The 13,768-nt window shown below is 44.2% G+C and overlaps 1 protein-coding gene across 2 annotated transcripts in view; it reads right to left on the reverse strand.

Annotated features, from left to right (window-relative positions):
* Positions 1 to 11,115: 11,115 nt before the first annotated feature.
* Positions 11,116 to 13,768, reverse strand: part of CHST15 (carbohydrate sulfotransferase 15) — a 46,077-nt gene continuing 43,424 nt past the window's right edge. For both annotated transcript variants that reach the window (XM_055719893.1, XM_055719894.1), the window contains 2 exons: positions 12,960 to 13,107; positions 11,116 to 11,746 (listed from right to left, as the gene is read on the reverse strand). In XM_055719893.1, the coding sequence (XP_055575868.1) occupies positions 11,556 to 11,746; positions 12,960 to 13,107 (339 nt within the window). In that variant the 3' untranslated portion in view covers positions 11,116 to 11,555. The remainder of the gene's footprint in view (positions 11,747 to 12,959; positions 13,108 to 13,768) is intronic.

Below are 13,768 nucleotides of genomic sequence, written 5' to 3' on the forward strand. Positions count from 1 at the left end.
TCCTCTCCAGGCATCCAGCCTGGCTCTTTTGCAGCTGTGCTGGCACTGTTGGGAGTGTTCATATTCACCTTTGGCCTCAATAACCTTGCATTTGTGTTTAAAGAAAATTTGCACTTTATTTGGGCGACACTTGTTCTACTGAAGATTTCTTCAAGTGGCACCTTGAAGAAAGGCATGGTGCAAGTATCTGCATCAACCCGACCTGCAAACCCGAGCCCATGTTAATTTTCTTACATCTGCTCTTTAATACTGGGCTAGTGTGAAAATGCTTTCAGGATAACCAGGAACCAGCTCAGCTTATTCTGGGTACTTGTGTGAGCTGTAGAGCAGAAAATCTGCAGCATGTGTCTAGAAATCTGTTGCTCTGGGGAAAAGTAGGACAAACATGTTAGGAAAACCAGGCCTGAATGGGGCTATATAAAAACAGGGTATTTCTGCATGGTAAGACTACCAACATATTATAAAATCCTCTAATAAATTCAGAATTTTTTTCTTCTTAGGCACCTGGTAGATATCATATCATCATGTTAATTGGAAGGCCTTCTAAAAACGTGCATAATGTAAGGCTGAAAGCTCCTGTATCTATGTGAATATTGCAAAGTATCTATGTCAATATTGCAAAGATCTCACAGAGAAAACTTGAGGTGGTGCACTGGCAACCGGTGTGGTTAATCACAGCACTAACTATGCTGTCTAAAAGCCTGGAACTTGGTATTTGCTGTGGAAATGGGAAATGTTTCACAGCTTTGCCTCCTTTAAAGATAGCTGGTCTTCTGTACTATTCATATAGACAACTCCCCTCTTTTTTGCTATAGACCCAGTGTAACAGCAGATATTTCTTTTTGAAATGCAGTGAGGATCTAGTTTAACTGTTGATCAGCCGTAAGGAGAAGAGGGGAGGGAATGGCTGCAGGGGAGAAGCACACAAAATTGCAGTTCCTGAACAATGTGCATGTTTACAGGTATAGAAAATAATAAAAAAATCCCAATTGTTTGGGGTTTTTTTCTTGGTTCTTGGATTTAGAGATAACCAGGTTTCGGCTACCTTCACAAAGCTTTGTAAAAAGCTATACATATTAAAAAAATCTCAGGATATTGTTCAAGCTACATATTCTAATCAGTTATATTCCTCATATTCCCTTTTGCCTTGTTCTTTTAAAGCTACCTGTCAAGAAAATACCAGGCTGGTTCCCTGCAGCAGAGGAATTTCTCCTCGTGCCTTTACGCAAGCCCTGCCAAGCTCTCTAGACTCTCCTTCACTCTTCCCACCTGGAGCTACTCCTGCCCATCCACAAGCCAGGTTTCCTAAGTAGCTTTCTATTTTTCTTCCCGTGCCAGGTTATCTCATGAGACAAGGGATGTTTGGTGATGTTTTACACTCAGGGGGAATATTAGTTTAGGCACAAGGCCAAGCCAAGGCGGCCGGTTTGCCTCCTGATGTTAGCCAGCCTTGAGGGCAGGCAAGGCGAGCCCCCCCGGTCTGTCCTGTTAGAGGCTCCCCTGAAGTCGGACGGGGGTCTAGGAATGACACGGTCACGGAAATCCTCTGAGTCCCAAGGAAGTACATTAGCTGCAAGATCATCTTCCTTTCCTTTAGGTTCGATGGCTACAACCATGAGCTGGGTATTTTATTGTCTGGGGCAAACCCTTGATGCTGCGCTCTGGAAAGTAAAGTAAATGTGAACAACGAAGAATATGCAGCTCTTCGAAAAGGTAGTCCTAAGAGCAGCAACATATTTTTTAAATGCCCACAGCTGAGGGCACTTCAAAGTTTAAAGATCTACAGTCTAAAATTTCTTAGATAGCTGCCAAGACAACAGTGAGCAGTGCACGTTTCTCACTAGCTGCTTCCCTTTACGGTTGCAGGACCAAATCACTCGCACAAGCCAGTTTCTCTAAAAAAAAATCAACTTATCCCCACTCCTGCTAGGGCTGCACTGAGAGCTGTTCATCTCTTTCTGCCCTGACTTCTCCCAGTCTCCAGCACTTCAGTTCCTGAACTTCAGAGTGTTAAAATTCCCAATTTCCTGGCTCTGCCAGCAGTTAACTTCAGCAAATCCTGCCTCCCACGGTGCTGGACACCTACAGTTTCTGCCTCCCGAGGTTTTATCGTACTCATGCTAGTACACTTCTGCTAGCCCAAGTGCTTTGAACCCTCTGGCTTCAGAAGCTCAGGATTTTGACTGTTTGCTGAGTTGTTCTGTTTCAAATACCTGTCTTAGCTCATGCTGTGCTGCCTTCAGCCCCCCAGCCTTTAATTACGCAGCAATACGTACCTACCGAGGTGTTCGTTAATTAATGTACACTTCTGTAGCACATACAGAAGAAAGGAAAACTACTGAAAAGCAGCTTAACGTAAATGTATAAATTCAGTACTTCCCAAATACAGTATTACAAAAGCTCAGCCACAGTTGGAAGGGCAGGACTGCTCTGCAGCACCGCCTGCTGAAACCAAATACACTGAGTAATCCGGTTTCAGAAAAGCACACATTAACTTTAATTAATCAGTCCAGACATTATGCACACTTGGCTTTGGGTTGGGAACAAGCATTCCAGGATTCACTCTGAACTGTCTGACACAGTACCGTCAAGGACTGACTCATGCACGCCTGTTTGGAAGGTGTTATTTAAATGTAGAGGGTGTTTTTTCTCTCTATGAAACTTTTTTTTCACGTGTCAATAGTAGTACCAAAGCAAAAGATGCTTCTACACCACTCAGTTTGGTAATATCACTGTGAAGCAACAGAGCATTATTATTGTTTACACCTATAAATATATATATATGTAAAAATATGTATGGTTATATATTTTAAATTTTTATATATATAGGAAATATGTGTTTTATATATTGGAATTTCATTTATACATATTAAAATACATATTTTTATATATATATTAAAACTGTTTAATGATTCAATAACTACTGAGCTACTGCTTAGTGTGCAACTGTCACAGAAGGATTTTTCCGTGGAGATGAACTGTTCATATGTCCTTTTCCTGATATATATTGTGCTACAGGACAACTACGTAACGCACTGAAATAATAAACTCATAGAAGCTGGGCTTATGTTTGCCAGTCACAATGAGGAAATGGGATTTTTATTTGGTACCTTCAAAATCCATATTAGTTGCATCGAGGTTTGAGAAGGGATTTGCATTTGACAGCATGAATCAGCGTGAATGTGAAGGTGTGGGGACACCCCAGCCCCGACAGGCTCACGCAGGAGAGAGAAGGTGCAGGGTGATGCCAGTGCTTCTGCATGCACAGCATCCATGCCGTACGGTTGGACCCAGTGACCTTAACGGTCTTTTCCAAGCTAAACGACTCTACGATTCAGTGATTCTGCGCTGCATGTAAATTGCCCTGCTGTGCGTGTTTCAGAACTGTTGCATAGTTCTCCCCGTGCTTTCTGTGTTATGTTGAGTTATGTAGGAGTTACGTACAAGTTCTATCAAATTAGCTGAGTTACGTATGCACGTATGTTATGTAGCACGAGAACCACTTTCCCTTCGCTGCTTGGTGCGATGCTGGGGAACTCTTTTTCTGATAAAAGCTTTTTGTGAGTGAACCTCTCGCCAGGGCAGGAGGCTTTGCTCACCTGGCTGCAGTCATCATCAGACTTGTCCCTTCTCTTGCTGCCTCCTGGGTGGCCTTCGCTGTGGCTGCGCTGCAGGGCAGTGGCCCTGGGTCTGACCACGGCAGCCAGCCTTCCCAGCTGCAGCTGCGTTCCCAGCTATGCCCTGCCCTCTCGTGGTGTGCTGCTGGCCTCATTTCTTGCTGGGAGAGCACCGCTGGAAAAGAAATGCCTGGTGACGTCCCAAAGCTGCAGCTGGGGGGGATGCGGGGGGCAATGTGCAAACACGCTCCAGGCAGCTGGGGTTTGGCAAGTGTCGTGCTGCACCCCTCCTCTCTGCCCCTGCCCCACATTGCCTCCGTCAGCAGCATCGCACCCTGCCACCTAAAATCATCACTACAGTTTCCCACAAACACAGGCTACAATAAAAGGCGTATTGTATTTTTGCAATCTGTTACATACCCTCCGGACCAGAGTCCTGCCCTTGCATGGGTCCTCCCATCTCCAGCCTGCACGCAGGGACCTGAGAAACCTCCTAACGCCAACCTTTTTCACTTCCCAGCTATAAATGCAGCGGTTAGCTTCTCTTCGGAATCTTAATCCAGTCAAGTAGCTCCTGTTCTTATTTTAGCTCCCCCCCCCCCCCCCCCAATAAATTATCTGATCCCTTTAATAGAGTTCAGTCCTTTGCAACCCTAAATGAAGGGTTGGACTGTGCTGTACGCGCTGGGCAGAAGAAGGTGAAGGACTCACATTTCTGCGGATCCCATCCCTGTTCCTCCTGACTCGGAGGTTAGACCTCCCAGTGCAACATGCAACAAAAGCCAAGTCTGCAGTGGGCTCAGCCGATCCCTTTCCAGTCAAGCCAGCATAGTTTCCCCAGGTTATACCATGATTTTCCCTCCCTAAGTCTTTTCAGATAGTCAAAAAAAACCACCTTTTCTTTTCATCTGACAGCCGTACATCTCCTTCTGCTTATTTCTGTCTGATTTCTTCTATTTTTTGGCTACCTTGCTTGGGTTTACCTTCTTCCACGCAATTTTGCCCAATCGATTTGTCGCATTTGTCCAGGATCTCATTTGACCCAACTGCAGCATTTCTTTCTTATTTCCCCCCTCCTTCCACCCCTTTCTGTAGCTGTTGTATCGCAGCCTTTGCCTCCTCGCCCTGCTGCAGGGCCACACTGCCTGGGGTGCCCTGTTTGCATCAGTGATCAGCATTTTGCATTGCTTTCTGTTTCTGAATTCAACAAACTAGAGGAAAAGTTACCATGTGTAGATCCAATTAACCACCCAGGTAACTGGGGCCACGCAGGCAGGACAGCACAGAAGGCAACCCTTGGCGTCTTCCAGGTCTGGGATAACTTGGCTGGAGATATCCAAGTGTATTTCTGCTTGAAATGCCTATTTAACGGCAGTGTGATTGTTCTCCAAGTGCGGGGTTGGTAATTGCTCTTCTCATAGAAGACCTGAGAAAGCAGCAGTCACTTAAACGAAGTCAATTCAGGCCCCGAGTACTGTGTATAAATAAATCTGCGCACGCCATGTGTCACCACGAGAGCTGAGCTGGGAAGACAGAAAAGCTGGGCATGACCTAAATTATATTGTGTGCTTGTCTGACTTACAGATGTGTTCGACAAGTCTATAGACCAAGGAAAAATAAACACCGAAGTTTTAAACATAAGGGTTTTTTTCTACAAGCTCTTTTTTCAAGATTTCGCTGTGGAAGAAGACCCAGCTTGGTTGGCTAAACTGTGACATCTCACTACAGGTATGATGCAGGCAGCCCCAAATCTTTGGTCTCTGAGAAACCCAAAATGTTCAATAATCAGGATGCACTGCTTTTAGCTTCATCAAAAGCTGAACGCCACGTTATTTGCAAGTCATCTGTGGCTTAGGCCTCTGTAGCCTAAAATAAATAGTTTTGGGAGCTGCTGTGAGGCTTTTCTTCTACTGCAGGGCTGAGTACCAGCACAACCCTTCCCTTTCCTCGTTCCCATTCATTAGTAGAGGAAGAGATCGTTCTGTAAGTGTGCAAGACGTACACAGACTGAGGGAAGTGCTGTGAATTATTCTGCCCCTCTTTTTGAGAGCAAAAGGCAATGTTTGCCCGTGTTCTTCTTGGGAAGATGCCCCATGCAGCAGCTTTGCAATGCCACCACTTCCACACAGTAAGTTGTTACTGCAGCAACTGCTACTTCAGCAACTAAACAGTATTTTTAAAGCTCTTAGAGTTGTATTTTCAGCATTTTTCCTCTAGATCTTCCACAGCTGTGAGCCATAGCCAAAGGAGAGCAAGCAAGTGGGGAGGCAGGGAAGGAGGGTGTTATGGTGTGTGTGGGGGGACCCTGCTGCTGGGCTGGGGATACAAACTGAAGCCAAAGGGCATGGCTTTTCTTCACTGGGGCCAGTGCTGGGCTTTCCAGTTCAGGAGAGACAGAGAACTACTGGAGAGGAGCCAGCAGAGTTACCAAGATGATGAGGGGACTGGAGCATCCCGGATATGAGGAAAAGCTGAGAGGGCTGGGCCTGTTCAGCCTGGAGAAGAGAAGGCTGAGGGGGGGTCTCACCAATGTCTATTAATTATCTTAAGGGCGAGTGCCAAGAGGACGGGGCCAGGCTCCTTTCAGTGGTTCCCAGCGACAGGACAAGGGGCAACGGGCAAAACTGCAACAACGGGGAGTTCCAGCTGAATATGAGGAAGAACTTCTTTACCTTGAGGGTGAGGGAACACTGGCACAGGCCACCCAGAGAGGCTGTGGGGTCTTCTCTGGAGACATACCAAACCCACCTGGACGTGGTTCTGTGCAGCCTGCCCTAGCTGAACCCACTTTAACAGGGAGCTGGACTACCTGATCTCCAGAGGTCCCTTCCAACCCCAACCATTCTGTGATTCTGTGATTCTGGGGGAAAGCAGCCAGGTACCAGCTGCACTCACATCACCCACTGGGGCTTTTTACTCCAGGAAGCAGAGGTGATGAACCAGTCACATCATGGGTTTGGGGCTTCTCACCACTGTGAGCATCAGAGGAGTCAAACCACAGTCATCATGATACAGATGTGCACACAAATCTTACTCCCTTTTCCTGCAGCCATCATTGGAGAAAAGTACATTTGGTGGGTGATACCAGGAGCAGGCACACGGACACCCAGGGAGCCTGACGTGCCCAGGGGTGAGAGCAGCCCCTGACCCTGCCAGCCCACATGCAAAGACACCAACGCACCTACACCCGCTTGGAGGAGCAGCTTTTCCACCCAGAAGACGGGTGCTCAGCAATGACACGGGCGACGGACGGAAAGTGTGTCTTTCCTCTGAAATGCAATGCGTTGATTACTATTCGTGTCTCTTCCAAACCTTCTTTTCTGCTAATTGTGCCTTAATATGTACACAGCAGGCCTCTAATTTTCAACGGCAGCTTTCAGCCCGGCAGTCCATTAAGCTCCTGCCATGCTGGCAATCATTTTAAGGTCCTTTCTATTGATTGAGGCAATGCAGAGAGCTGGCAGAGTTTCCACAGGAGCTGTGACTTAAAAGCAGGGGTCCCTAGCAGGACACAGCCGAAAGTGTGGAGGCGAGCATCTCCCTGGCCTCACCCACTTGATGACATCTTTCCCTTGATATAGGCAAAGAGCCTTTATGGACAGAAGTGTGGATCAACGCCCTTAGCAGCATCTTTGCAAACCGGGATTCCCAGGCCACAGCCCAACAGCAGTTTGGTACCTGCTCTGAGCTGACTACTCATTAATAACTAGAAGTACTACTACGATAACACAATCTAACAAATTCCTTCCGTGCAGAGGTAGGTGCTGCACGATGGTCTGCACTGGTGTCGGCAGGTCCCTGTGGGAGGCTGCAGCAGTGCAGGCAGGCAGGACCCTGCGGCAGCTCCCCAGGAGGGACCGCAGGGATGAGGTTGTGGCGAGGTGGGGTCGGTCTCTGCTCCCAGGGAACCAGCGACAGGACGAGAGGGAATGGCCTCAAGTTGTGCCAGGGGAGGGCTAGGTTGGATATTTGGAAGAATTTCTTCACCAAAAGCATCATCAAGCCCTGGCGCAGGCTGCCCAGGGAGGTGGTGGGGTCACCATCCCTGGAGGTGTCTAAAAGGTGTGTAGGTGTGGCAGTTAGGGACACAGGTTAGCGGTGGGCTTGGCAGTGTTAGGTTTACGGTTCGACTCAAGTGATCTTAAAGGTATTTTTGAACCTAAGTGATTCCATAATTCTATGATGCTGGGGGCTGTGCGGAGTCAGTGCTTCTCCGTAGGCTCCCCATCTCCTGGGCTGTGCTGCAAGTTTTATTCCTGTGCACATCTGAAAAGAACTGAAAATTATTTTTTCTTTTTGCACCCGCCTTTTTAAAATGTAGGAAAAAAAAAAAAAGAAAAAAAAAAGAAAAATCATGTATGTCCACGGCACGAAGTATTGCCTACATAGACCACAAGATGGTACTGCAACACAAGCATTTCTGTTAGAAAACACTGCTCGTGAAATGCCCCCTTTAACATGCCTGCGTTAGGAGCATGTATAGCATGTAGCAGGAGGAACTTTTGGTGACACCGTTGTGCCTTGTCTTTAATAAATGAGCGTCTGGCTTAGTTGGAAGATGGATTAATTTCTTGGCAGAAAGATATGTTCAGAACGGTGACAACGTCACTGTTTATCTTCAGTTCATTAAGCTGAAGCATACAAGCCTATGGACCGGACTCTACAGGTAACAACAGACTATTTCCCATGTAAACCGGTGCCTGTTTTTCTTAGCAGGAGATCTTCTGACTGTGCTTTTTCCAGCCAGCCAAGATGTTTGGCCCGAAGATGCAAGGTCTTACAGAAAACACATTTCACATTCATCTGCAGTAGCAGCAAGAATATTTGGAAGCGACCCTTCCCTCCGTGCCCTTGCGCTCAGGAAAGCTGCATCTTTGCCCAATTACTTTTGTTCAGCAGAGACATAGTATGAGAGACACATTTTCTGATATCTTTGCGAAGAGCCACTGCTATGCTTTGGCAAACGTGAAAATATATTGTGTTGATAATAAATCTGATTTCTGAGCAAATTACTGTTCTGGGAACGTAGGCAGCTCAGTGCTTCTGTGAATAATACTACTACTACTACTGAATTCTTTCACAAGTAGAATTGTCAAGAGGGGTAAAGGGAACTGGAAGAACTTGGGGTGAGCCTTACCCTATGTAGAGCTTGGCTGTGAGGCTGGAGCGAAGCCACTGAATGGCAGTGGCACGCCGTCTGCTCTGCAGCTGAAGACCACGGGGTCTGACACCCAGTGCTGTCATATCACTCAGGAAAATCAAATGCCGTTTTATTATATTCTGAGTCACCAGATCAACACTATTTTTATAGTCTGGACTAGAGAGCAACATCCTTACCTCCAAGATGTCCCCTTGACAGTTAATTTGCTATTTTACGATACTTAGTCATGCCACAACCCAACAGTATAAAGTTGCAATGTGCTACACCAAGAGATCATATTTTGGAGCTCATGAAAGAGATGACTTTTATAAAAGCAGCCTCGTTGGAGACTTCACTTTCAGAAGGACCACAGGCTCCTAAGCGATGATCTATAGCCCCTTCCCTATGTGTTACTGCGCTACACACGGCATGAGGACACTCCCTGTTGATTTTATCCACACTTGGACACACGTGTCCGCCACCATACAGAAAACATCCAACTTTCTCCTGCCACCGAGTCAGAACTAGGCAAGACCTCCATTTAGCAGGGTGCTGGGTATGATTCAGCCTAAAGCAGAAATTCTGACCATGAAGGACGCTTTGATTTAGATTATATACGTAGGCAAAGGGCAGAGAGAATCTCCCCGACCACCGGTGGACTGCATGTGGCTGCTGGCCAAGACGAAGAGTTCCGTGCCACACACCAGTGTGTGTGTCATTTGGTCATGGGATTAATGCTCACGCTAAATGATAATGACAGGTACATTCATTAGCTTTTAGGTAAGATAATATCATTAGGTCATGGTTCTAGCTGACAACTACGTGGAAATATTTGACCATGGCAGACCAGGTTAGCAAACATTTTGTATAGTTATCCCGACCACAGAGTGTTGACTCTAATTCCGAGCACAGCTGGCAGAAATCCTTAGTGTAAATAAATTGTTGACTGAAAATTTTACATTTGCAAACACTGGTGAATTCATTCTAGTTTTCTGATTCATGCTGCCATGCTACTATTTTTTACACTGCTAAAACATGTCATGCTCAGTCAGTTCTCTAAGCATTTCTGGTCTGTAAGCATTTCTGAACCAGAACTAATCTGTTACGGTTGTCTAGAACTACTTCCCTAAACTACTTACGTTGGGCTTTCCAAATGCCAGACCCAATCCTTTTTAAACAGCACGTTACCAGTCGGCAAAGAACCTAGAAATGGGCTTCTATTGCAAAAAATGTCACGTCATCGATCATATTCATGTGTGAAATGTTCAGGATTCATTAAGTTTTCAGCATTAATTCTCAATTGGGAAAAATCTGTCCCTGTGGAGCAGGACGGTGAATAGTTACCCTTAGTACTTTTAAATGTATCTGCGACTCCATAGTAAGCTCTGCTGTGGGGCTCAGCGTAGAGGTTGAAAGGGCACATGAAGGCAATTAGAGATAAGTCTTCGGGCTTTTGATACCTGCTAGCTAAATATCAGTTTCATTTGACCCACCCAAGATGCACTCTGGGAAGAAACAATTATTTTAGCCCTTGACAGCAAATTATCCCCAGGCAGCATTTTCATTTGTCCTCAAGAGTCCCCAGCTCAGGTACACCACGCTGGCCAGTTCCACCTGCAGGAAGACTGCAGCTAGCAGTGACCCTAACCAGGTGTGTTGGAAATCAAATATTGAACTACTGTGCATTTATATAGAAATCCAGCCATTTTAGTCAAATAAAAAACTTTCAGATAGTCCAAAGTTTCTCCATAACTTACTTTTTTTTTTTTTTTCTTAAGTGTGCATACCTCAACCTTTTTAACTAGATATAGACGTTTTTCCTGAAGAGGGAAACACATAACGTGCAACTAATTTATTAGGTAACACATCCTTGCTATAGGATGCATTTAATAACAAGATCTCATACTGATTTTAAACTACATTTTTCTTGGTAGTGGAGAAGAGTAATTGTGTAGAACCTAACAGAAAACTCCATAAAAGTTCTCCACGGCCAGCGATGGACTTCACATCCAGCCCATTAGTGCTTTCCTGGGAAAACATGTGAATGATATGATTAAATGATAGGTATTCATATTTACATGAACAAAATATGGAAGACAACGGATTTGTTATACTAAATGCTAAATGTGCCCTGTTGTTTAGATTTCAGTCATCCATTCTTACCTGGAATATACGATTTTCTTTTGCAAGAACTGTGACTAGGAAAGTCCATTTATCTTGAAGATATAAATTAGACTTGGAAATTTATGTAAATGCAATTATCCCTTATCTTTGTTTCAGAATTAAGGAAACATAAAAACCTGAGTGCAAGCGAAGACCATTTGTGAATGTGCTGACAAAAAGAAATGAAATTTTAGGTTGAATTCAATTAAAAATTTTAATGACTAAATGACATTGATAGTTTGAAAAAATGAATGAATAACATATATTGAAAATGAGATTATAAGCGTAATTGTAGGAAACTGATGCTATTTCTGTGTTGCAGCATCTTAAAGAAGGTTAAACTTCAACATCCCCGTGGAGAGTTTAAGAAACCACCTTTGTACTAATGTTTTTCCACTCCATTCTTTTGCCAGGGTAAAAGAAGTTGCAATAAACTGATAAGCAAAATGCTTTACATTCTCACAAGGAAAACGTGGTATAACTGTTGTGAAGTGTGCTGACTGAAGGTGAGAGTCTCAGCTCATCAATCGGCTTCTCTTTGGAATGGGAAAAATGTAAATATCCACACACAAAAATAGAATTTAAAAAAATAAAAACTCCTTTAAGCAGTGTATTTGTGGCACTAAATTTACATATTATGTCCTCTTCCATAAAAAAGCATCATCAAAAAGAACTTGTGCCAGTTTTGTATTAAAAGGCCTATAGAAATCTCTTAAAATTGCCTTCGTTGTTGGTAGCATAGGTCCCAGACTTCTGTCTTCAGGTCGCCTAGTGTTTGATGCAGGACTCTTCGTAATCAGAGCTTCTTGCTTCTCACTTAGAGGTTCTGTGGAAAATAGAATTTTTTCTCAAAATATTTCACAAAAAATGGCCATGGTAAAGAAGCCAAACAAGAAGACAAATGACTAACTCAGAAGGCTTGCCAGGGGAAGACAAATGGAATTTGCCTTAGCAGCAATGATGTTTCAGAATATTGAATAAAGTCTTAGATTAGCAAAATAAATCACTGTTAGTAAATATGGATATAATATCTTTTCCTTTCACGTTAATTAATCATCTCTAAAACAAGCAGCATAAATCATTTCTGGAGGGAAAAAATCTGTTTTCAGAAAACAACTATGACATTGAAAACAACTGCCTCTCCATTCTAGAGTTGCAATTTTTTATACTGCTATTTCATTTGATGATGTGACTTATCTAATACCTGGTAGAAACGCTACAAGCCTCACTCACGTAAGCCTTCTTTTTGTTTGTTTTGGAGGCCGTCAATGAGATCAAAGTGGTACACAGGTATAGTGATGCCCCCCTTCCAGAAAGAAATGTAAGCCCTTGACAATGTACTTCAGCAAGATAGAATCCCACAGACTTTTCCAGTGTAAACCATATTCAGGAAGAAGATGCCAAGCTCTTCATCTGTTCAGTCTGCTACACTCGAACTTTCTCATCATCTAGACCAGTGTTTGGACCAGCCAGACTATTTTGCAGCCACATTTTCATCCTCTCGCTACTGTCGAATCAACATTGGGCAACATTTTGTCTGCCAGCGTTTCTCTGAGGATTAGCAACAGATGTCTCAATCAACACAGCAAAAACACAATTTCCCCCTTCTCTCTGGCTAGAAACACAACCTTTCATCATATTCAGATTTAGAGTCTGGATTGGTGCATGCTGGCAACAGCATGCACACCGTGGTAGCGTTTCGATTTAAATTGCGTGGGATAGATCTTGCACCTATGTAATCCCATGACAAACAAGCCCTGACTGCCTTCAGAAGCAGGACTGGCTTCTGTATGGTGAGATATATCCCTACATTCTGAATGGTTTTGATTTTTTTTCTTTATAGAGTCTTACTAAGATCTTCCAGCACCAGCCTTTCTATGGGAATTTTAATTTTGCTTGCCTCCAGGCAACAAGATTAATGCATCCTTCAAGACAGATTCCCATGCTTCTGTTTTGTCTCTTAATAAAGCAAAACTGACCTAGAAGAGGGATACTAATGATTTTCTTCACTTGTCTCAAAACAGCCAGAAGACACCTACCGAGATCCAGAAACTGGAACACCATGTGCATGGTGTATTTCACATTTGATGCATGGTCCTCCAAGCGAAGAACGAGTATCTGATCTTTGTCAAAAACCGTCAGCCAGTCCAAAAGATACACAACATAGAGCCCAACCTGTAACCTTACCTGTAAGCACACCAAAAAAAAAAAAAAAAAAAACAAACACCAAAAAACACAAATGAAAATCAATTCATGTACCAACGCTTCTAGCAGTAAGAAACCAACACCCACCTCCGTCTTCTGAGCAAAAATCCCAAATACCTGCTTTTGAAGCACCATGAAAAGACAGCATATCCAAAAATTTTTAAATTTTTTTTCTTAGTTTTAGTGCAGCTTAAGGAAATCTTTGCAAATGACCTTTCTTTTGGTGAAAGGTCATTTCAGTAAGGGCTTGGATGGGCACTTGCTGCTTCAGTCACAGGTCTGCATGAAAGCGCTGCACAGAGACAACCGTGTGCAGAAGGATGTTTGACCACCTCAAGCTCCATGCTCCTCCGTGCTTGGGATGACCCAGCCTTCATGGAGACACTGAGGGCTTTCATCCCTCGAGAGGCACAGCAGAGGAAGGGAAGATGCTTATTCCTGCTACCTTCTCCAGGTTTTAGGGCTGCTTAATTCACCTTGAATATCAGCTGCACTGGATCATGCTGCCACCAATAGTACAAACATTCTGATTTGGTGTCAGGAATTAGATTTGGGTGTGTTTGCATGTATTCTCTGATTGCAATAATTAGGTTTAGATCCAAGCTGCAGTAGCAGCGGCGGCTAGACAGTGTTAATGGTGCAT

Source organism: Falco cherrug, chromosome 9 (genome assembly GCF_023634085.1).
Source record: "Falco cherrug isolate bFalChe1 chromosome 9, bFalChe1.pri, whole genome shotgun sequence".
NCBI classification, from domain to species: domain Eukaryota; kingdom Metazoa; phylum Chordata; class Aves; order Falconiformes; family Falconidae; genus Falco; species Falco cherrug.